The 25,138-nt window shown below is 38.9% G+C and overlaps 1 protein-coding gene across 2 annotated transcripts in view; it reads right to left on the bottom strand.

The window, feature by feature from the left end:
* Nucleotides 1-21,735, bottom strand: part of Mcf2 (MCF.2 cell line derived transforming sequence) — a 72,867-nt gene extending 51,132 nt beyond the window's left edge. Inside the window, exons 1-7 of one of the 2 annotated variants that reach the window (XM_057759214.1) lie at nucleotides 21,396-21,735; nucleotides 8,587-8,706; nucleotides 7,669-7,785; nucleotides 6,160-6,309; nucleotides 3,437-3,570; nucleotides 2,709-2,823; nucleotides 119-238 (exon numbers count right to left, since the gene is read on the bottom strand). In XM_057759214.1, coding sequence (XP_057615197.1) covers nucleotides 119-238; nucleotides 2,709-2,823; nucleotides 3,437-3,570; nucleotides 6,160-6,309; nucleotides 7,669-7,785; nucleotides 8,587-8,706; nucleotides 21,396-21,446 — 807 coding nt within the window. In that variant the 5' untranslated portion in view covers nucleotides 21,447-21,735. The remainder of the gene's footprint in view (nucleotides 1-118; nucleotides 239-2,708; nucleotides 2,824-3,436; nucleotides 3,571-6,159; nucleotides 6,310-7,668; nucleotides 7,786-8,586; nucleotides 8,707-21,395) is intronic. The other variant, XM_057759215.1, reaches the window with a different exon arrangement.
* Between the last annotated feature and the right edge of the window lie 3,403 nt (nucleotides 21,736-25,138).

Here is a 25,138-nt window from a genome sequence, read left to right as displayed (position 1 = left end):
TGGATTTAGGCTAGTATCACTGTGTCAACTATATACTTATGACAGCTTAAGTCTAATAAGCATGTGTATTATGCCCCAGTAAAACATAAACAGAGAAAATACTAAAATGTAATCTTACCTGAGATTTTTCATCCAAGTTCTCTATTTTTTTAAGTCTTTGTTTTATCTGAGATAAGTTCCCTGTTGCATCACTGAGTTCTCTTTGTTGATTTAATACAAATTCAATTTTAGTCATAACCTACAAGGAAGATATAAAGGTTTTAAAAGCATGTGAATTATTAAGAACTCACCTTTATGATTAATCTTACTGCAACTTGATATGCCATGTTTTATCGATACTCATTGGAAGCCTTCCCTTTGCTAGATGAAGATGGAAGAGGAGTGGTTTGGGGGCAAAACAGGGCACTGGGAGGGAGGGACTGGAAGGGGAGGATGGGGAGAGAGGCTGCAGGTGGGATATAAAATTAATAGATAAATTTAAAAAGGAGGAAAAAAGAATTTACCTTTAGCAATGATCAGTTACATAAGAAATGCTATTAAACAAGAATGCCAATAGGAGAAAATTATACATATAGAAAATACGTTCAGCTATTTTGCTCACAGAAATAAATGTAATCTGTTAAGTTATAGCCTCTTAGATATCCATGCATACTTAATTATATATAAGATCACTGTGTACATGTGCAGTCATATATAGCAGACATACTTCTTTGTGACCTCTGGCCTCAAAACCATGCACGAGAAAGAGAGAGAGAGAGAGAGAGAGAATACAACACAGAGACAATAGCAAAAAATCATAAGCCATGAAAATTCTAGAAATATATGCGTCAAATAAATGAATGAGAAGGGAAAACTTGCTTTATCGAAGTTCCTATGGTAGATAAATAAATGTGGAAAGATTATCACTGAAGGCTGCCAGAACAAAGACTGAGTTAGAAAAGAATCACCAGATGCTCTATGGACAATGCTGTGAACTCTATGGACAAATCCGAAGAGGAAAGCAGAGACTTTCCATCTTCTCCCCACGTACTTACTACTGGCTACAAGGAAAGAAAGAGCTGTGAAGCAGTGAAGAAACCCAACAGTGCTCACACTGGTTAATCCAAATCCGTACCAGCAAAGCAGGATAAGTGGATATTTCTGACCTCTAGATGTGACACCCTGAAAAGAGCACATTACTTCTGCACTATTCTAGTTGTCTACAGGTAGACAATCTCATGGCGAAAACACATTAAACAAACTCAAGATAAACAAATTCTACTTCTAAATTGGACTATATTTTTCAAAATGTTAGCAATGTAAAAATTTTTTAAAATCTAAAAATGTTCTATATCAGAGCTACAGTACTGAAAACAGCCTGGTATTGGCATAAAAACAGACAAGAGCACCAATGGAATCGAATAGAAGAACTGGATATTAATCCACACACCTATGAACACCTGATTTTTGAAAAATAAGTAAAAAATATCAAATGGAAAAAAGAAAGCATATTTAACAAGTGGTGCTGGCATAACTGGATTTCAACATGTAGAAAAATGAAAATAGACCCATATCTATCACCATGCACAAAATTCAAGTCCAAATGGATCAAAGACCTCAACATAAAGCCAGCCACACTGAACCTTATAAAAGAGATAGTGGGAAGTATTGGCACAAAAGACTACTTCTTAATATAACCCCAGTAGCACAGACACTGGGAGAAACAATTAATACATGGGACCTCCTAAAACTGAGAAGCTTCTGTAAAATAAAGGACACGGTCAACAAGACCAAACGGAAGCCTACAGAATGGGAAAAGATCTTCACCAACCCCACATCAGACAGAGTACTGATCTCCAAAATATACAAAGACCTCAAGAAATTGGTCATCAAAAGAACAAATAATCAATAAAAATGGAGTACAGACCTAAACAGAGAACTCTCAACAGAGGAATCTAAAATGAATGAAAGACACTTAAGGAAATGTTCAACATCCTTAGTCATCAGAGAAATGCAAATCAAAAAAACTCTGAGATTCCATCTTACACCTGTCAGGATGGCCAGGATCAAAAACACTGATGACAACTTATGCTGGAGACGTTGTGAGAAAAGGGAACACTCCTGCATTGCTGGTGGGAATGCAAGCTGGTACAACCCCTTTGGATATCAGTGTGGCGATTTCTCATAAAATTAGGAAACAACCTTCCTCAAGACCCAGTAATACCACTTTTGGGTATATACCCAAAGGATGCTCAATCGTACTGACGGAATTAGAATAATGATGACAGATAATATAAAGGCCTTGTACTGTCATTGAATGTAGTGATTCTGATAACTACAATTCTGTAAAACAGTATTCTTACTATAAGAAAAGAATAAAGCATTTAGTAGAAAATAACCATCCCTATGGCATGTGTTATCTAAAAATCAATGGGCATTGTTTCTTTGGAAAAATATCTTATAGCCTGAAAGCACTTTGTATTGAAAATGTTTGAAGGATGAACATGAAAGTAGAGAAAGACTCTGACCCTGTCACACTCGACACGTCAGTGCTTTGTCCCAGCGGAAGAAATGAAGGCTTGGATGCTAGCAGAGCTTTCCTTTGTTCCAAGCCAAGGAACTCGTCTCCTTTATTCTCCCCAGGATGAAAACTGGCATGCTGAAAGCCTGGCCTTCTAACACTCATGAATAAGGGCCTCCATCACAAGGAAAGAACTGTTTCAACTGACCTCTTGAAAGTCTTGCTCAAAATTCCACAGTTGCAGATACTGCTCCATTTTTAGCTGATGTTTCTCCCAAAATCCATCAAAAGCAGTTTCCATATCGTGCACTTGAGTCAGCAACCTTAACAAACAAAAGGCAAAGAATTATTTAAAAATAACCATTTGTGGGCCAGGTATGCAGCTAAACCTGGTCAGCTCTTAAAGATTTTAAACACTTCCCACCAACATGATATACTGTTCTGCCATGGGCCCAAAGTGACAGGGTCAAATGAGCAGAGATTGAAATCTCTGAAACTGTAAGGCAAAATAAATACTTTCTCCATAAAAACAATAAAGAGTTAATGAATGAATTATAGGCAAAGGCCAAGCCTAATGGCACACACTTTTAATCTAATACTTAAGAGGCAACGGAAGGCAGAGCTCTGGAAGTTTAAGTCCAGCCCAGTTTATATGGAATTTCAGGCCAGCCAGAGCTACATAGTGAGATCTTTTCTCAAAAAAAAATAATTATAGGCAAAAATAGTCTATGACATTATGACACTTGGCTCAGGCAGAGAAAAATCAATGTCTGGGGAACGTAACTGTGCAAGCAAACTAATGTCTGCAGACCAACCCAGAGAAGAAGTTCCCAGACTTCCAGAGGTCCAGAAATACTTTCATACCTAACAGCAACAAACAATGTAAAATTCCTAGTTTGAAAATATAAGTACACTTTCAAAGAAGGGAGCACGTACTTATTAATAGTTTGCCAGTCACCGCTGATGTGCTGAGGACGCTCAAGACTTGAACTGACAGTTTCTCCAGTGTTAGGCACTTTCAGGTTCATGAGCAGAATTTTTCCTTCTTTGGTTACAGCTGTTAAGTCATTCTATATAAAGGAACAACAGGATATGTCAACCAGTTAGTAACCCAAGATGACGGATTTGAAGGGAATTTACAGATAGAGACGATGTATATAGCACAGGAGATACAAGCAATTCTAGCACAGCCTTTGCTTTCACAGTATTTCAGGACCACAGAATCTACAAGTATGAGGCTCTGTGGCCAGGGAGATGACTCAGTTGCTTAAAATGCTTACCTCTGAAGCACGAAGTTCAATATCCAAAACACATATTAAAAAAAAAAAAAAAAAAAAAAACAGGTGTGATGGTGTACATTTAGAATACGTGTGCCAGGGAGCAGGGAGGTAGACCTAAGCAGATCCCTGAGGCTCACTGGTCAGCCAACAGAGCCTACTTAGTTCCAGGCTACTAAGAGACCCTGTCCCAGAAAACAAGGTAGGAAGCTGGGAAGATGGTTCAGTGGTTAAGAGCACTGACTACTCTTCCAAAGGACCTGTGTTCAACTCCTAGCACCCACATGGGGGCTCACAACTGTCTACAATTCTAGTTCCAGGGGATCTGACACACTCTTCTCGTCTCCATGGGCATTGCATAAATATGATGCACAGACAACAGGCAAGCAAACCATCCATATACATTAAGAAACAAAATAACAAACAAAGGCAAAGTGGATGTCAAATGAGAAAGGATAACATCCTCTGGCCTCCACACACATGCACTGACAAACACATGGCATAAACACTCATGCAAATGTCAGCTTCAAAGAAGCTTCTATCTTACAGACCGGAGTCCCCAGCTGGCGAATTAGACATTACAGATAGAAGTATCAATCATGCTGTTTTGAGCTTCCTGCTACAGACAGCATTGGTTAGAAAGTTCTAACCAATCTTGTTCTATTCTGCTAATATTTTTAATGTGCTCAGATCAAACCATATTAACATAATAACAACTATTATATCAGAAATTGTAAGTTACAAAACATACTTAATGCATATTCAGAAAGAATCACATACCTTTCTTAATAATCATTAATTATTACCAATCACTTTGTGCCTTAAATCTTATTTTAGTTCACATGTGAGTTTAAGTAAGAACTTGCTTGGGACATCTATAAACACAGACGTTCATCAGATATCTGAATGATCCAAGATTTCCTTCGAAAGGTCCAAACAACTTACAAAGTTATGAACAGACATTTGGCATAAAGAATAGGTAGTGTGGTAGAAAGGAAAAGATGAGGCCCTAAGTTTAATTCCCAACATCAAAAAAATAAAAATAAATAAAAATCACACTAATATTAATAAACCACAAACTATGTGCTAAAAATCTATTGTATGTATACTATGTACTTAGCTCATTACATCACCCCTACAGCTGCATACAAATTAGTCGTGCAAGCCAAGCCATGAGTGGTATTACATGCTTATACCTGGTGAAAGCATGAGAATCAGTAGTTCAAGGACACCTACAGCTGTGTGCTTAAAATCAGTCTAGGCTACCAGAAAGTCTGTCTCAAAGGACAACTACAAAATAATCATGAATCATTGTTAGCATCATCATCATCATCATCGCCGTCATCACCTTCTTGCATACCGGGCTTTGCTTCTAGATTATGATGCAAACATTTGGTTTCTCACATCTTAATTTAAACATTGCACCTGATACAGAACTTAAAACTGACAAGACACCCAACATGCATTTTACGGGCAAGGGAGACAAATACTACACTCAGCTGTCTGATTTCCCTTGTCCAAATTTTCCTGCATTTTGAGGAAAGTGCCTCTAAAAGACAAACTGCCAGAACTGCTCCTCTTCTACTCCAGGCAGAACTGAGTAGAACAAAGTCAATTCCCCGGGGGCGGGGGGGACTGGAAAGATGTCTCAAGAGATGCACATGCATCTCTTGTAGAGGGTCCAGGCTCAGCTCCCAGCACCCACATGGCAGCAGACAATCGCCTAAACTCCAGTTCCAGGGGATCCGATGCCTTCTTCTGGTGTCTACAGGCACTAGGTACACATGTGGGGTACTGACATACATAAAAGCAAAATACCGAAACATATAAAGTCAAAATAAAAGAAAAAATATTTTGAATGTACCTTCCATCTTCCCTATGTAAAACAAACACATTAAACTCCTTCCTGGAACAACAAATACCACGTGGCAGGATGTGATGGTGCATACCTGTAACCCCAGATCTCAGGAGGTTGAGAGAAAAGGATTCCAAGATTGAGGTCACCTTGGGCTATATAGTGATTTCCAGGTCACCCTGGGCTACATAGTGAGAACCTAGCTCACAAACCACCAAGGACATAGGATTGCAGTTTAGTGACAGATTTTGCCTAACACTCAGGAGGCCCTGGATTCCATTCTTTTTTTTTTTTTTTTTTTTTTTTTTGGTTGTTTGTTTTTCGAGACAAGGTTTCTCTGTGGCTTTGGAGCCTGTCCTGGAACTAGCTCTGTAGACCAGGCTGGTCTCGAACTCACAGAGATCCGCCTGCCTCTGCCTCCCAAGTGCTGGGATTAAAGGCGTGCGCCCAGCCTGGATTCCATTCTTAATTCAACACAAAAAGACTTCAAGGAGCAGGATGATAGGGTAAAATCTAAACAGACATACCTTCAACATCTGATACCTCTCAGCACGAACTGCCAGAATCTCCTCTATTGAAGGAATATCATCTGGTAGCTCTGTCTCAGCCAGCTCTGTTCCAAAGGATTGCAACATCTGAGCCACTTCCTTCACTGTAAGAGCGAACTTTTCTATAGCCTGTAAAAAGCCAGAGGATCTTTGATGGAAACTCTTAACATACCAAAATTTGATCAGTAATGTGTATTGTTCTATATATGGGAATAGACAACAGACATGTATGCTACAAACTTTACTAGGAAACATTGGCACTACCCCTGACAATTAATGCTAACTCTGCATCTAAACCCCCAAGAGACTAAAAAGCAGACTTGAAATCCTTGAATGTGTATTTCTACATATCTGGACTCAGTCCCTGGACACTCATAGAAACTCTTTCTAAAAGATGCCTTGTGCTGAGTACTTTGCTGTATGGCCTTGAACATCAGTGTCTTTCTTCCCTTAGCAAACTCAGCACTTAACAAAACTGCTTTCTAATAAGTTCACTTCTAAAGAGACATGAGACCAGCAATGTCAATCGACATTTATTAGTGTTTGTGATCAGCACTCCACAAAACATGATGATCTAAGGAGCTGGAGAGCAAGTGGTCACAATAATTCATTGCAGGTACTGCCCAAGATCTGAAGTTGTTATCCCAAAGGTGCTGTTGCCCTAAAATGGCAAGGAAGGCTGCACTATTTTGTTTCCAAATCAGTGCCTCATGGGAACACAAGGGCAATGCAGACACAATATAAACCATCTGTTTGGCAGGTATCTCAAGAGATTTGCTCTTTCATTTAGGGCAAGGCACTGCTCACTCTTAATGGTTCAACTTCACATGAACACCTGAATTGCTGAATGAACCTGCCAAACACACGGTTTGAATGAGGACTAGGAAATGTGACCCTGGTTTAGTGGTTATCATTATTTTCTTCAGAAGAGTTCTCATATCATGAGATTGTAAGTCAAGACACTTAAATCACAGGCTTTATTCTACCTGGGAGGCCACAGCTCTTACCTCTGACAAATCTAATAACTTTGGGAGCCACTAGGCTGCAATGAATATACTTGCCCTTTCTGAGGATCTCCATATACCAAGCAGTGAGTCAAACATTTTGTATACATTCTCTCCCAAGATCCCTATTAGGTAATATGCTATCAATCTCATTTTGTAGATAGAAAAAAGACTTGGAGAGGTGATATATGTTGTCCAAGATCTAAGTGCTAGGATTTGAACCCAAAACCTTTGTTTCCTTGTTTCTACATGATCACAGGAAGGGGTAGGCAGAGATTCCTCTGCTTTTTCCCTAGGTCTCTCCTTCAGTTGCCATCCTTAGTGACTCTTCATCATTTCTAGAAATATCTTCGAGAAGAAAATCAAAATGTTGAATGATATATATATTTGAAAAGTAGGAGACCCAATATTGCTTTTCACAAGTAGGAAAAATTTCTAGATAGAATGAAGGATAGGCTCTACAGTAAGGGCAGAAGGAACATACATTTCTGAAGATGATCCATTCACTGTGGCAGTACTGCAAGGTGCCGCCTAACTCAGGGGTTAATTGCTTGTCATCAATGTATGTCAGCAAATCACTAACTGAGCTCAGCATAACAACCTATGTAAATAAGCAAGAAAGACACTGTTAACTGCCCTTCATGACAGCCCTCCATCAGACTGCAAAAGGAATTTCAGTAAACACTTAGCAAAGAATCATCCAGTTTAAAAACTTCAAACAGTTCTTTCCTGTGCATACCCCCTCCCCTGGATGCATTAACCATCTTCAGATAACAACAGTTTTTATTTACAAAACATTTCTATCAACCAATATTAACTTCTACAGAAACCCAAACACCCTAATTCTTCTTTGTCTAAAAGGTTTCATTATTAATGAGCAATCTTGTACACACATATACATGCAAATGTATGTACACGCGCACATGCACACACACAGACAGAATTTCTGTGCTCAGAACACAGCAAAAGGACTTTATGTAGTAAGTTACGATTCAGGTATCAAATTTTATAAGCAAGCTATTTAAAACAATAAAAACTAGCAAAGACTTATTTTCTAAATAAAAACCACGGTATTCCGGGCTAGCTAAGGATCATGGTATTTCAGATATATAAACCATACAATGTTCACAGAAAATAAAAATTCCTAAGTGTACACACACATAGATATATACATACATCTATAACATATAACACATATTTTTCAAAAGGCATTGCCTTGTTATAAGTTGCCTGAACTAGTCCTTTTTAACAGTAGAAGCAGATGGCTGAAAGACATTTCAGAATTAAATTTTTGAGAGACAAATTTTACTTTAAGTGTTACATGGACACATGCAAAACAAACAGTATAAGATACAGAACGCATAAGCATTAGGAGGACCAGAGAGTCAAGCAATAATCTTACTGGTAGTTTCACCATAAAATCCTCCTGGCTAAATCGAAATCCAATGTCCGTGAAAGTCCTCTGAAGAAAACTGGTAGGGCGTAAAACCAGGACTAAGTGTAAGCTCCCAGGGAAAGAGGCCTATAGCAAGAAAGAACAAAAGAGTGAGCCGGGACACAATTGACACAACAAACTCCCAACTGAGCACAAATCAGAAGACATGTCATTGGAGGAAGCAAACTTCAAAGTTACAGAAGTCAATAAAAGGCCAACCTGTTGAAGTGACCGATGATAACATCTGAAAACATGGAAATAGAAATAAGAATGACATAGGGCTATTGGGTCAGATCCTTATAATGCTGCCAGTGTGGAATTTTCTAACAGGACACAAGCAGATCCTAACCTGCAAAGAATTAGGCTCTAAAGCTGTATCTTGAAATTAGTTTTCTGTTTCTGGTGTTTTCTTTCTTTTTAACTGATATATTAATATTAGGCTTATGCTTGTCAGAAACTACTATACATATATATACATATAATGATACATACATATATGTGATGATCACATCATTAATTAGCATATCTTTCACCCCAAACATTAGCATTTCTGTACCAGGAACTTTCAAACTCTTCTAGTTATCTCATAATTACAGAGTGAAAGTAAGCCTGCCTCATAGGACACCAGAACTACTTCCTCCTCTTTAACTGTGCACCTATTATCCAGCCTCACTATATGTCTCTTTGCCTCTCCCTTCCCCTCCCTATACTAAGAGACTCCTAGTCTATGTTCCATTTCCAAGTGATCAGCTTTTGTAGCTTCTACCAATGAGGGAAAATATGAAATTGGCTGTTTTTCTGTGCCTGGCTCATTTTATTCAATAACATTTCCATCTCCAGTTCCATCCATGTTATCAAAAACAATGGATGCTATGTCATAGTTTTACAGCATGTATACATTTCTAAAGATTTATTTATTATGCATACAGTAGTCTGCCTACATGTATGCCTGCATGCCAGAAGAAGGCACCAGATCTCAATATAGGTGATTGTAAGCCACCATGTGGGTGCTGGGAATTGAACTCAGGACCTCTGGAAGAACAACCAGTGCTCTCAACCTCTCTCTCAGCCATCTCTCCAGTCCCCAACAGTTTATCTTTTAATCCATGGATGGATATGTTGCATGGTTCCACACACTGCCTATTACTGATAATGTTGCAATCAACATGGATATGCAGGTATCCCTTTTACGATACTCATTTTAATTTCTTTGGACATCAGTGAGATTGTTGGATTAAATGCTAATTGTATCCCCAATTTTTGTGAAGAAACTGTTCTCCAATAATGATACTGATTCTCATTCCTACCATGTACAAGGCAGCTCTCCTGTCTTCATCTTTGTCAGCATGCTACTTTTGGTCTTTTGCATGTTAGCCATTCTAGCCTTATTGTGATTTGTGATGCTGATCATGTGTATACACCTGTTTGATATTTGTAGAACTTCTTTTAAGAAATGCTATTCATACCATTTACCAATTTTTAATTAGACAGGGTTTTTGAGGAGTTTTTTGTTTTGTTTGGCTATTGAGGTTGGTTTTTTTTAATACTCTAGGTATTAACCCCTCTATGAACAAACAGTTTAAAAATATTATTTCTGTTCTGTAGACTATCCCTGCATTGTATTTATTGTTTCCTTTTTATACAGAAGTTCTTTTCATTAATTTAATCCTGTTTGCCTATTTATCTTATGCTTTGGGGCCCATATTTATAAATACAGCACATATCTGAAGAACCCACTTTCGTTAAAGTAAAATAAGAAAGGAAGGACTCCAACCCCCTAAAACTGGTTTCAAGCCAGCACCATAACATATATATATATATATATATATATATATATATATATATATATATTTCACTGATACCAATTCATTTAAGAATGCTTCCTATATTTTTTGCGAGTGTTAATAGTTTCATAGTTTTGGGATTTTGTATTTAGGTGCTTGATCCAAATTAAATTACTTTTTAATGTTGAAAGATAGGAAGCTAGTTTTGTTCATATATGTACATCTCCACTACCATTTATTATATATGCTCTTGGTTCTTTTTGATGAAAACTGGTTGAAAATAAATTTCTGGGTTCTGTTCCACTCCATTGGTTTATGTTCCTGCCTTTATGTCACAAAATTGCTGAATTTGAAGTCAAATTGTATTTATTTCCTGTAAAAATGAAAACAGATAATGGAGCAGCCAAATGGCTCAGTAGGTAAAGGCATTTGCTATGCAAGCCTGGTGACCATAGTTCCATCCCCAGAACTCACATGAAGTTGGAAGGAGAGAACTGACTCCACAGAGATGTCAGTGCCTCACATACAAACACATATTATGCACATACATATCATCATAATAATAAATTTTATAAGAAAATTTAAAAACAGAATAAGGAGGCAAGTCCTTGGGATAACCGAAAAAAACAAAGGGGGCTGAAATATTATCTATCTATACTAAACAACTGATGAAAACTATATCATAAAATCACATTCCTGTTTTTATCCAAGGAAGTCTTATTTTCATTGCTATGTGAACACTCCATGCATTTAAATGAAAGATTATCAAGCACATACGGGCATTGAGAATACACAAATTAATTAAATGCTGTCCCTTCCAAGAAAATGACAGTTTAATAACTGAGTTTATTAGTAATCAGCACAGCATGGTAAGCCAAAAAATAAAAGAATTAGAATAATATACACAGGAAACAATACCACAAAAGTTATGAAACATGAGAGGGCCAAATAGCCTTTAAGAAAAAAGAGAAATTAATTGAATCAAAATGCCATCCAAATTTTTTCAGTATTTCCCCAGCTTCTAGGAAAAAAAAAAAAAGTCTGGCACATAGTAGGGCAGTTCTAGCTTTTAGTTCTATAGCTGTGATAAGTATTCTGACTAAAAGTGATTTGGAGTTAGAGTTCAGTTTAGAATGCCAGGTTATACAGTCCATCATGTGAAGAACTCAAAGCCAAAAGAATATGCGGGAACTGGTCACATTCATAATCAAGCACAGAGAGGAAATGGATGCACCTGAGGGCTTGGTACTCAGCTCACCTTCTCCTCTCTTAAACAGTTCAGAATCAGCTGCCAAGGGGATAGTGGTGTCTAAAGTGAGCATGGTTTTCCCCCATTAATGATCAAAACAGTCTTCTATACGTCAACAGGATCTTTATAATTCCTCATTGAGACCCTCTTCCCAGAGGATTATAGATTGTGTCAAATTGACAAAGCCAACTGTAATCTGCTGGTCTGGTCTGTCACCTGGGTACCCTGTCCCTTTAAAAGACAAGCCCCGCCCACTTCCACCAAAGCAAGCACCTCCCCCCTCTCTTTCTCTCTCTCTCTCTCTCTCTCTCTCTCTCTCTCTCTCTCTCTCTCTCTCTCTCTCTCCTTCTTCTAGAGAGGTAGCTTCAGACTCTCTCTCTTCTCTTCCCCCTTCTCCCCTTCTTCCCCCCCTTTCCTTCCATATAAAATAAACTTTATAGTTCAGCTCTCTCTTCCTGGCATATCTATCTGTCTCTCTCCCACCAAGGCCTCAGGCCACCAGCCAGGAGACCCACCAAGGACTTGGGTGACCCCTGCTACCCCTTGTGGGACCAGTACCCCATCATCTCTTCATAAATGATAACACCAACCATCACAGCGTGAAAAATACTTGCTACGGAAAGAAATTCCAAAACAAAAGAACAGGGACTACAACACAAGATTGGCTATAAAAAGAAACAGCATGGCCCAATATTATATCACCATATATTAAATGTGTACTCTATGTCAAATATTTAGCCAGTACGTATAGGTCTACTTTACCATAGTTCAGTGAATGAGTTAAGTTGCCCTTTTTACAAATAAGGTGAAGCTCAGAGTGTGTTTAAGCATAACCTATGAAGCCTTGTCTTATACTAAGCCTTAGTCACTGAACTACCCTGCCTCTTGAAGATGCCCTATCAAGAAAGGTAGAGGAAAAGGATTATGAAGGGAAAAGATGTTGGAGAGGCAGACAAGAACAGGAGCTAGTCTGATGTTTTCCCCCCTTAGAAGTTAAGGAAATCGATCTTTTGAGTACTAGAGCACCATGGTCAGACACATATTTTATTTTATTTTAAAATTTGATGTGGGTCTAGGAATTAAACCCAAAGCTAAATGCAAGTGCCCTACCATGAAACTACAACCCTAGTCACATCCTCTTAGATCTCATGAGCCTTGAGAAAGAACTGAATTCAGATACAAGGAGAACCAGACTTGCAGTGACCTTGTAGAAAGGTACAGTAATTCAACAGTCAGATCCTCAACCAGAGCAAAAGTAGCAAGAGTCATGGCAAAATCCAGGAAGTAGCATCATTAAATCATAATGATTAAGTGTACTTGATGAGATAGAGGGACTCAGTGAAATCCGTTCCAAGGTTTGAGATTTGAGTAACCCAGATGAGAACAAAAAAATAAGCATGTTTTATGAAGGAAAGCAAGATTCTGTTTTTTTTTTTTTCTATACATGCTGTGTTTGGAAGAGCCAGCAAGGCATTCTCATGATATCTATAAGACAGTTCTCTGCATCTGCTTCCATCAGTTACTAAATGAAGGTTCTAGGGTGACAACTAGGGTAGTCACCAATCTGATCTCAGGAGAAGGCCAGTCAGATATGCTCTCCATTATTGCTAGGCATTTTAGCAGGCCTTTCTCAGCCTTGATGCAGGGGGAGGGGCTTGGTCCTGCTCAACTTAACAACTTGCCAGGCTTTGTTGACTCCCTGTGGGAGGCCTTACCTTTTCTGCATAGTGGATGGGGGTGGAGTAGGAGGAGGAGTGGAAGGGAGAGAGGGAGGAGGGGAGGAAGAGGGAACTGTGGTTAGTATGTAAAATGAATTAAAAAAATTTAATAAAAAAAAGATAGCTCTCCGTAGGGAAGGAGAGAGAAAAGGTCTCATTTGGGAGTGCAGTCATCAACATCAAGAGGGAACATTAAAGTATAACAAAGCAAACTATATAGAAATGTTTCAAGTATACTCATTTTAAGAATAATACAGTACCTGCGATTGAACAAAGCTACAAAAACAAAATGAACAATGAGTTTATGAGAACTTCTTGTACCCCTGTTCAATTTAGTTCTGCACTTAAAGGTACTCTAAACAATAAAGTCTATAAAAAAAGAAAATAATAACATTATTGATACAAAACCTAGATCTCAGGACTGGCAAATAAGTCAGTGGGAAAAAGCACTGGTTACTTTTCCAGAGGACCAAAATCTGGTTTCCAGCACCCAAGTCAGATGGTTCACAACCATCTGTAAGTCCAGTCCCAAGGGATCTGTCACCTTCTTCTGTCCTCCTAAGGTCCTGCAGTACTGCATGCACATGGTGCACAGAAATAGTTTCTGACACTCATAAACATAAAAACAAAATCTTCAAAAAACTTTAAGGCCAGCTTGATCTACTTAGGAAGCTCCAGACCACTCAGAGCTATATAGTGAGACCCTGTCTAGAAAGAGAGGGGGAAGGGAGAGAGAGATGAGAGGAGGATGGAGCAAAGGGGGAGAGAGAGGGGAGAGGAGAGGGAAGGAGAGAAAAGGAGAGGGAAGAGAGGGAAGGGAGAGGAGAGGAGAGAAAAGAAAAAAATGGCTCAGTGATTAAGAGCACTGGCTGTTCTCCCAAAGGACCTAAGTTCAGTCCTCACCATCCATATCAAACATCTTAAAGGTGTCTATAACTCAAGTTCCAGGGACTCTGGTCTCTGAGTGCACTTATACATACAGGTGCATGCACACATACACACACATACACAGACATGTGTGTATACGCATGCACGCACACACACAATTAAAATATATAAAATATTTAAAAATGAAATAAAATAAAAAACACATGTATTGGGTAGAGACTTGATTTCTTGTTTCTCTTGAGAAATCAAAGACTGAACAGTACTTGGGCCCATTTTCCCAACCTGACAACATTTGTCTGAGGCTGACTGGTTAGTACCCCATTTTTGGACACTCTTTTGTTCACTACAGTGCTTACCACTTCCACTTCCTGTTCCTCCTCAACATAAAGGAAGTATGCTGGTAGGCATTTGCTACCATTTAGGCTAGATGTTACCAAATCCTCACTTCTTCCTCATGCACAGTTTATGGACTGAAACTGTAAACTGATTCTTGTACCATCCCCTTTATGTTTCTCCAAATTTTTCTTGTTGATAGAGTCTAGTTTTTCAGGCAGGTCACCTAGGGTTTTAATTCTGTTGAATACTTGATAAAAATCTCTGAGTACAAGTTTCTTACTGCTGCTATAAGGCAACACTATTCACTGCTGTGCTTCTGGGGGTCAGAAGGCCAAGATTAGTATCACTGGACTAAAAGCAAGGCATTCCAGGCTGCTTTCCTTCTCCATGCTCTAGATAAGAATCTATTACCTTGACATTTTCAGTTTCTAGGGACTGCCCATCACCTCTTTGGTTTATGGCCTTGCAATTGTTTTGACCTCAGCTTCTGTCATTCCCTCTTCTCTGAAGCTTTCTCCACTTCCTTTCCTTTTTTTTTTTAATGATACTCAAGATAGAACCCAAGGCCTCACACATGCAAGATAAGATCTCTACTACTGAGCTAAACCACAATTCCTCTCTCTTTTGATAATAAAGATCCTTGTGATTATACAAGTCCTACCTTGAAAATTTGGGATAATCTCCCAATCTCAACACTACTTTTATTATCAATGACAGAGTCTCATGTATCCCAAATTGGCTTTGAATTTTGTGCCTCAAACTTCTGATCCTCCCGCCTCTAACTCCCTAATAGAGGCATGTGCTACCACATCTATTTCAAGTTGCAGCTCTGAGTGTAACCAGGATGTTGTGCATGTTAAACAGGCAGTCTACCAACTGGGCTACAATCCTAGCCTCCTCAAGATTCTTCATCACATCACATCCATCCTTTTACCATAGCCTATACATAGGTTTGGGGAATTAGGTCATAGACATATGGAAATTGATTATTCTGTTCACTGTACTCAGTTTTTCCAGCTGTTAAATGAAGATGGAAATAGCACCTCTTCACATTAAGAACTTAGCAGAGTGCTTTAATAATGTTCACTGTGAGTATGAGTCTCAGGATAAGCCTTTAATAAATAATAGTCCTACCCTTGCACCCTTGAAGCTTAGAGAAGTCCTGAAAGAAAAGTCTTTTAAAATATACCTGCTTTATATGTAATTTTTGCTTGGTTGCTTGTATCTTAAAGAGTGTATGTGCTGGGAATGTATGGTGCTCTGCTAGCAGGCATGAGGTCACGGGTTCATTGACCAGCATGTAACAACAAAAACATAAGCTGAAAATAGAGGGGCTGTGAAAAGTATTTGCATAAGGTTGTAAATTCACTTTGTACGGGACAATTTGCCAAGCACCTATTCATGGCTGATTAAGACAATCCAGGATTAAAAACTCACTGCAATTGACTTGCGTGTGAACATGGAAGATATAACTAAAATGCCTCGTCTGAACTGTTATGCTTCAATTTCATAAAACAAATAACTGGTAAATCAGATGAACTACTTAATGCAACTCATTTGTTGAGTAGCTGCATAAATGAGATTAGCTATTGCGTTAGCATAATTACAGAATCATTCTGTAGTGAAAAACACTGCAAGCGTAACTCTATAAGCAGTAAAGGAACTACTCATATTTTGAATGTACATTTTCCTTTAAAATGATGTTTAGGAAGTTCCTCTACATCAGCACTATATTGAAAAAATCCTAAGCAGAACTTCACTTTTCTAATCCTCAGGAATTAGTAGATACTAGAAATGCATTTGGAACCAGCATGTAGAATAATAGCAGAGAGAATGGTTTCTCAAATGATGGGAGGGTTAACTGAAAAATGGCCCCTTGAGAGAATTGAGAGTTGGATAGCCATCCAATTTGTCTATTAATTTTATATTGTATTTAAGTGTGTGTTTGAGTGAGTGTGTGTGTGTGCGTATTAATACACGTGTGGAAACCCAAAGAGACCAAAAGAGGTTATCAGATCCTCTGGAACTGGAGTTTCCAGCAGGCTGTGAACCATCTGACATGCTTGCTAGGAACTGAACTCAGACCCTTTAGAAGAACAGCAAGTACCCTTAAGTACTGAGCCATTTCTCCAGCCCCTAATTTATGACTATTTACAATCATTGTTTAATGCATTAATTTAATATTGTATTCTTCATTTACCTACCCATGACTATCAAATTCAGTTCTCTTTCTTTGGTGTAATATTCATTATCACTTAAATATTTGTCGACTTTCACAAGTATCTCAGATGGAAAGTTAAAGCTCCCCAGTTGTGCTAGGTATGGTGGCTCATGCCTGTAATGCAAGCACTCAGGAGCCCATCCTGGGCTAGCATTCTAGGTCAGCTTGAGCTGCTTACTAGGATGCTGTGTCAAAAACAACTAGTTGTGATTATCATTGCTCCAAGACTCTAGGTTTTGCTATGGTTTCTGTTAATTGGTTGGTTAGTTGGTTGGTTGACTAGTTGTTGCTTTTTTGGTTTTTCGGGGGGATTTTTTGTTTTGTTTTGTTTTGTTTTATTTAAGACAAGGTCACTTCTAGCTAATCTAGCTAGATCAAGATGGCCTCAAATTCAGAGATCTGGCTGTCTCTGCCTTCTGAGTGCTGGAATTCAAGGTGTGCACCACCATTCCTGGCAAAATCCCTATTTTTAAAGAGGAAGGAACAAACTATAATTCTGTGAAAACATTGTAGAGTATAAACAAAACACATCTGTGGGCTACAATCACTAAATGAAAACATTCATATATCTGAACATGGGTCAATATGAATAATATATATTCATTCTCCTTTCTTTGCTTCACATAAGAATCTATATGGAATAGAGACATCTGTAGAAAATTTAAATTGACAAGCCATGCAGATTAAGAGTATGTTGTCCAAAAAAGATTAATTTGTCCATGTTTATGTGGATATATATGTGTGTGTGTGTATGAAGGTAGGCAAGGTAGCCAAAGTATTTTATTCTCTATACAAAAAAAGTTTATAACTAAGAATTTCCAGATAATACATGTTAAATGAGCAATTTAATGAAAAGTCAAACAGCATATCATAACAGATATGCAGAGCACAGCAATCACAGAACATGACCACTGAGCTGTGATGTTTCAGTTTAGTAATACAGCATTTCTAAATGCTTTAAGAATATCTAATCTCTATGGTTATATAAACATGAAAAGGCACAATTTCTATTTTCTCCAAAATTAAGCTCTACATTCTAAATCCATAAATCATTTTTAAGAACTTGTCAGAACAGCAAAGAGAAGCAGTCATAACATAGGTTAGTCTTTTTGTTTCTTCTTTTAAGAAAATAAAAACAAAAGAAAGACTGCTTGAGAAGACTCAGCAATACTTTTGAGTTTCTTGCAGACATTTCTCTCTATCCTTTGAGATTCCAACAAGCAGCTACCTAAGAGCACATACCTGTAACTAGAACAAGCTGCCCACTGTCACGGGACTTGGACTCGTGTGCCCAACCACTCACTGCTCACATCCCCAACCCTGCCTTCTGCAGCAGCTCTTCCTGGTTGTTAAAGAGAACAAACCCAAAACATATTCTCTATTATCTTTCCCTCCTAAAGAACAGATGGTCTTGTCCTTGACTCATATACCAGCCCCAGGACTGCCCAGGTACATGATCTTCACCAAGGCATAAACCTGATATGCCACTTAACTATTAAAGCCCTGAAAGCAAAGTTATTTAATATTCTTTTGTGTGATACTTTTAGAGAGGCAATTCACTCATCCTATGGGGTGGCTAGCTATTTCTTCTTAAAAAAAAAAAAAGTCATGTGGGCATTTTGCCTGCATGTATGTCTATGTACCGTGTGCACGCCTGTTGTCTCCAAAAGCTAGAAGAAAGCATAGGATTCCTCAGGACTGAAATTACAAATGTTTGCGAGGCGCTATGTAGGTGCTGGAAACCAAAGCCAGGCGTACTATGGAAGAGCAGCAGGTGCTCGTCACCACTGAGCCATCGCTCTAGCTCTCTAGTTATTTCGTTAGAAATGTTCAAACTGTGCTGTTTCTATTCCTACAGCATTTCTCTTTTAACCTTTCAGCCAAAGAAAGACAATATTATTAAGGACCTTTGACGGAAAGGGATTACCTACATGACCGACTTGTTACACACACTGCTCGATTTAGCTTTCCTACTATGGTATCACAGTAGGTATTATCCCTTCTTACAGTGTGAGAAATGAAGCACAGTAGGGAAACAGCGGTACTAGGCCTTTCTGGGTCATAAATAGCTTTTTATCTACACTTAACCTTTCATATACATGCAGATTTACTCTTTGCAATTTAGAAATGAATTCATTTGACTCTACAAAATGGGACCAGTTAACAATTTTTGAAGTTATGGAAAACAATCGAGCATCATGTAGCCCATGAAATGAAAACTGTGGATGCCAGGAAGAGTTGACCTGCATGACCTGTCACTGAGGAGGGAGAAAGGGAAGCTGAAAGGACCAAATGAGAGTGAGCTGTGGGCTTTTTTCTATAGCGGGGAGGCTCATTAGCAGGATCAAAGGGAATAGATTCATCCTGTTCTGACTTCATAGCTAGCAGGAGTTGGGTGGGGGAACAGGAGGCACAGAGAGAAGGCTTGGAGCAAAGGTAAGAGAAAGCTAATATCATGACAGTATATGATGGCATGGGAAAACCCCATGACCCGGAGCTATAGGGAGGAGTTTCCTATGGTAAGAGCTACTTTAATTGTCTCCCTATCCTAACCCTATCCCCACTCTCAAGAGTACAGAACGTTTGAGTGCCCTCGAGTGTTGCCCGGCAACTTGCCAAGAGCCCTGGAGAAGAGGACAGTCCTAAGCAATACCCATTCCTTGTGGTTTTTCCCTTTTATCACATGTATCTCTTCTAATCCCCTCCTTACTGCTCAGTGAATCTTTCAATTTCCACCAGGTAATCAGTTTAATCCTCTCTTGAGACTTTGCATTCTACCAGGCCTTCTTGTTAGGCCTACCACAGCCTCCAGAATCAATCCAAATCCAAAAGTCCTTCCCAATTAAGCCATTTTGTCACTAACTAAGGGCCCAAATTCTTCACTCTAGTCAAACAAATTTTCCTACCACTCAAGCTCTAGGCTTCAGAATCAATCCAATCAATTGCATTTTTAGATACCTGCTCCTAGCGGGCCACTTAAAGTAATTTATTTTAGGGAAATAAAAATCATGGGAAAAATTCAGAGAAAGGTAAGAGAAACACATGTCGTGACTTAAGGTGCAAACAAATGACATCTGCCATGGAAGGCCTTCCCCACTTCTAGGCTGAAGTTCTTTTGAAATAAATATTTACAGATATACTTTTCCTCTCTCCTGGACTGAGAGTGTCTTTAGTCGAGAGCTATTATATATTTACCATTGAAACTGGAGTCAGAGGGAGCACAGTGAAGATATATATATTCAATTACTACCTGGGTGCTGTATCTGTGTGTGTATTAAAGAGTGTATACATAAAAGTTTAGTGTTGAGAAAATATGTATGCACAGAAAAGAATTAGGAACTTTCCAAAAGGTGAAATCAAGGCTCCTTTGCTACTAAAACCGTGAATGTCACTTCCATACAATATTGCAAACACACACACACACACACACACACGCACATTTTACATGTATTATAAATTGGCTGCTAAAGTTTAACACAACTATTCTCATAACGTAAAATCATGTGTAGGACTGAATACATAACTTTATCAAAATAAATGTAATTGTTAAAGAACATTCTATGCTAAAACGCTTATCAGAAAATCAACTGTTAGCATTTGCTGCCAGTCAGCAACAATGCAATTCTTTTCTTTCCTTGTCCTCGATTGGATTTTAATTTAATTTTTTATAGGTAATTTTTAGCTTTTCACTTTTGTATATGTTACTTCAATACTTGAACAGGCAAGTTTTTATCTTAAGTCAACAATAAGAATAACAATTTGTTGGGTTTTTTTTTAAAGGTGACACTTAATGATCTGTGGATGAGTGGCTTGGTATTAAATTAGCCTGGGTTATTTCAACATTCCTCTAAAACAAATCTGAAGATTATGGTAGAAATTTTCTGAGTAATTTAGAATATGAATATATGAATGAATGAATGAATGAATGAGTAGATAGGAAAGTTTATGGAAAGTAACCGAAGGAGGAACTTGAAAATTGTAGCGTATGCTGGAAAACAAGCCACTTTCCTGTCCCTTCTAACAGTTGGTAATGGGTAGAATTTTGCCCCTTGAAAGTACACATTTATAAAAGACCTGAAACTACAAAAATTTCCCATCATTACAGATGCTTAAATGCTTCCACTTTTAAAGTCACAGCTAAGTGGGCTGCCTTTTTAAGTGGTGGTGAAATTGCCTCCAGACCCATCCAGGATATCACACTCCATTTACCAGTGTCAAAAAAAAAAAAAATAAAATAAACCCTTTTGTTAGGTATTCTTTCAACTGGTTATTTAAAGCTATGCAGGCAAACCATTCTAAATTGCTAATACACTCTTAAACAAATAACATGACCAACAATGCTCTCTGATAAACTTGATGACATTGAGATTTTGAAGCGATATTCTACCTCTTTTCCTTAAATTACCCTAGGCCGGTCTCACAGTAATCACATCAATGCAATTCACGAAAATACAAGAGTCCATTCTCCCCATCTGTCCTTAAAAGCCCCACTCAGCAGTTTGTGCTGTAGCACCATGCTGCAGCATCCCTGCACTTGAACTTGGGAATAGGCTTTCCAGGACTGCAGGCAGAGCCCTTACCGCATTCCTTCTGAACCTCATCTTGCCTCTCGGGGGATTTGCTTCTGCCATCTCGCCTATACACAATTACACTCTTCTTTTCCGATTGTCAACGCAACATTGATGAAATACGAGCTGCTTCTTGGGTGGTATTTAAAAGCAGCAGCCAAAAATCTCTATCAAACAAAGCTACGGCTGCTTCCATTACCACCGCGGCAGAGCTGCAAAAAAATCCACTAGCCCTGATTAGTCAGCTGACAGGTCCTTCCCTGCTGCTCATTGTGATTCAGAGTTGACACAGTCCCCCAACTACTTAGCCTGATTGAGCCTTGTGGATTAGCTTGTGCTGGACTATTCAAGAAGATCAGGCACGTCCTAATAGTGGAGGGAGAGAGGAAAAAAAAGCACTCTCCTCCTCAGGAACAGTCCGGATGGGACTGGCTTGCCTCTGCGTAGTTAGATTTTTTTAAGGTGGAATGCTAAGATTCTTTGTGAAGGTAGTACTCACTGATACCTTGTCCTCTTGTCCTGCACTGCTCTGAGACTTAAACTTCAATTCTATATTGTATTACTACATTCTATTCTGGGCTTAAGGGTTGAGAAGTGTTACAGTTTATGAAGCTGTATCCTGATAATCTTGAAAGAAGAGAATATGCACGCGAACTTTTTAAGATGGAGAAGATTCTCCCTCAAATTAACCTTCCCACAAATAGCTAAAGAGAGCATTTTGGATGTTCTTACCACAAAGAAATGATAAATGTTTTATGTGATAGACATGTCACTACACTATATACGTGTGTGTGTGTGTGTGTGTAAGCATCACGTTTTACCCCATTAATATATACAAGTTTTCCTTTTGTTTTTCAAGACAAGGTTTCTGTATGTAGCCCTGTCTGTCTTGGAACTCATTCTATAGACTAGACTGGCCATGAACTCAGAGATCTGCCTGCCTCTGTCTCCGAAATTCTGGGTGTAAAGGCTTGAACCATCAGGTCTGGCCACAATTATTCTAATATTTATTTTATCCTAGGCATATATGTGTGAGCCTGAGTATATGTCTATGTGCCACATGCAGGCAAGAGCCCACAGAGGTTAGGAGAGAGGTCAAATCCCCTGGAACTGGAGTTTCAGATGGTTGTGAACCACCATGTAGATGCTGAGAAGTGAACCTGGGTCCTCTTTGCAAGAGCAGCAAGTGCTCGTAATTGTTGAGCCATCTCTCTAGTCCTATATGTACAATTATCATAGGTCAACTAGCAATAATTTCAAATTCTTCTCTCATTAATTATGAAGCCTAACGCACCTTCTTTCATTTAGTTTGGAAGCTGTATGTTTTTCTATTTTATTTTATATTTTTACTATTTTATTTTTAGTAATAAAAAGGGTAAAAAAAAAATCAATGAACTAAGCGATCTGGCTTAGTATTGAACATTGTCTCATCTAAAATACACCATTACCAAACAGAAAATCTTACATGTTTCTCCAATATACTTAGCACACTATCATGGGTAGACAATGTTAACACACAGACAATTATGATTAGTGATATGAGAAAAATGAGATTATATTTCAGGCATTGGAAGCTGTAAGTTAAGGTCTTCACACTGAACTTTATGGTTATCTCACTGAAAGTAATAGACCACATGGGGATATAAGGCAGTGGTAATACACATGTGGCCCTAGGTTCTCTCCCCAGGACCAGAAGAAAAATGGCAAATGTTAGAGTAATAGACCACAAAAAACACTAACTTCTCTCCTGAGGACCCATGTATATGATTACCAGCACCCATGTCAGGTGATCCACAACCACTTATAACTCCAGTTCCAAGGGATCCAACATCTTCTTTTGGACTACTTGGGCACCAACACTCACATATTCACATGCATACATAATTAAAAATGAAACATATCTTTAGAAAGAAAGAAGATAAAATATTAAAAATAAACATCTACCAAACTGCATCTCCAGAGCAATTTTGTTTTGTGTGTGGTGATTCGAATGAGAATGTCCCCCCATAGACTCATAGGCTCTTTATTTGGACACTTGATCCTCCATTGGTGGCATTGTTTAGGGATATTTAATAGGTATGGCCTTGTTGGAGGAAGAATGTCACTGGAGGTGGACTTTGAGAATTTAAAGACTCATCATTTCTAACTGCTCTCTCCTTTTCCTTTTCTTTTTGTTTTTGGGTGGGGGAGGTTGAGACAGGGTTTCTCTGTGTAACATCCCTAGCTGTCCTGGAACTAGCTCTGTAGACCAGGCTGGCCTCGAACTCACAGAGATCTGTCAGCCTCTGCCTCTCGCCTCCTAAGTGCTGGTTATTAAAGGCATGCACCACCACCACCCAGCAAGAGTTTAAAGACTCATTTCCAGCTGCTCTCTCCTCTCCATGCTTGCAGCTCAGGATGCGAGTTCTCAGCATCTGCTTCCTGCCACCATGCCTGCCACTTGCTATCAGGATTCCCTGCTATGATGGCTCTTATCCTTCTGAAACCATAAGCCCAAATAAACTTTGTTCTACAAGTTGCTCTGGTTGAAGTGTCTTATTACAGCAACAACAAAAAAATAACTAATACAGTGAGTATAAGAGTGTGTGTGGGGCTGGAGAGATGGCTCAGTGGTTAAGAGCATTGCCTGCTCTTCCAAAGGTCCTGAGTTCAATTCCCAGCAACCACATGGTGGCTCTCAACCATCTGTAAAGAGGTCTGGCGCCCTCTTCTGGCCTTCAGGCATACACACAGACAGAATATTGTATACATAATAAATAAATAAATATTAAAAAAAAAAGTGTGTGTGTGTGTGTGTATGCCCATGTGCATGCACAGAAACCAAAAGGTGTTCAGTCTCCTGTTCTGTCACTCTTGCCTTTCTCCATCAAGACAGATTCTGTCACAGGACCTGGAACTAGGCTACCCGCTAGCAAGTCTCACTGATTGTCCTGTTTCCACAGCTTTTTACATGGGTCTCTTAATCAAGAAAAAAGAGCCGGGCGTTGGTGGCGCACGCCTTTAATCCCAGCACTCGGGAGGCAGAGGCAGGCGAATCTCTGTGAGTTCAAGTCCAGCCTGGTCTACAAGAGCTAGTTCCAGGACAGGCTCCAAAACCACAGAGAAACCCTGTCTCGAAAAACCAAAAATAAAAAAAAAAAAAAAAAAAAAAAAAGAAAAAAGAGTATCAATCATACTTAGAACTATGAATGCTTTAGAGCAGGAAAAATGCACTCATGAAGGCCTTTCTGTAGTTATTGTTTGAGACATGGTCTCATATAGCCCAGACTGGTTTTAAATTCACTATGTAACTGAATATGACCTTGAACTGTCTATCCTCCTGCCTCTGCCTTCTGAGTAGAAGGATTACAAGTATGTACCACCAAACCCGATTCATGTAGGGCTGGGGATGGAACCCAGTGCTTTGTAGGCAAGCACTCTACCGACAGAGCTACAGTCAGTATTGTTATTTTATTTTAGTACTTTGTTTGACTTTTAGGCTCTCTTCACTGTGTGATGGTTAGTGCTAAGTGTCAACTTGACAAAAATCTAAAATCACCTGGGAGATGGGCCTCTGGACATGTCTGTGGGGGATTATCTTAATTGTGTTCAGTGAGGCAGGAAGACCTGCCCACTATGGGTAGCACCATTCACAAGGCACAACATCCTGGATTATGTGACAGTGGAGAAAGTGAGCTGTGCACTAGCATGTACACACTCATTTCTCTGTTCTTCTGGCTAAGAATATATTGTGATCAGCTGCTTCAGGTTCCTGC

The sequence above is a fragment of the Chionomys nivalis genome, chromosome X, assembly GCF_950005125.1.
Source record: "Chionomys nivalis chromosome X, mChiNiv1.1, whole genome shotgun sequence".
Taxonomy (NCBI): domain Eukaryota; kingdom Metazoa; phylum Chordata; class Mammalia; order Rodentia; family Cricetidae; genus Chionomys; species Chionomys nivalis.
Note: the sequence above shows the minus strand (reverse complement) of the source record. Positions and strands in the feature narration are given on the sequence as shown.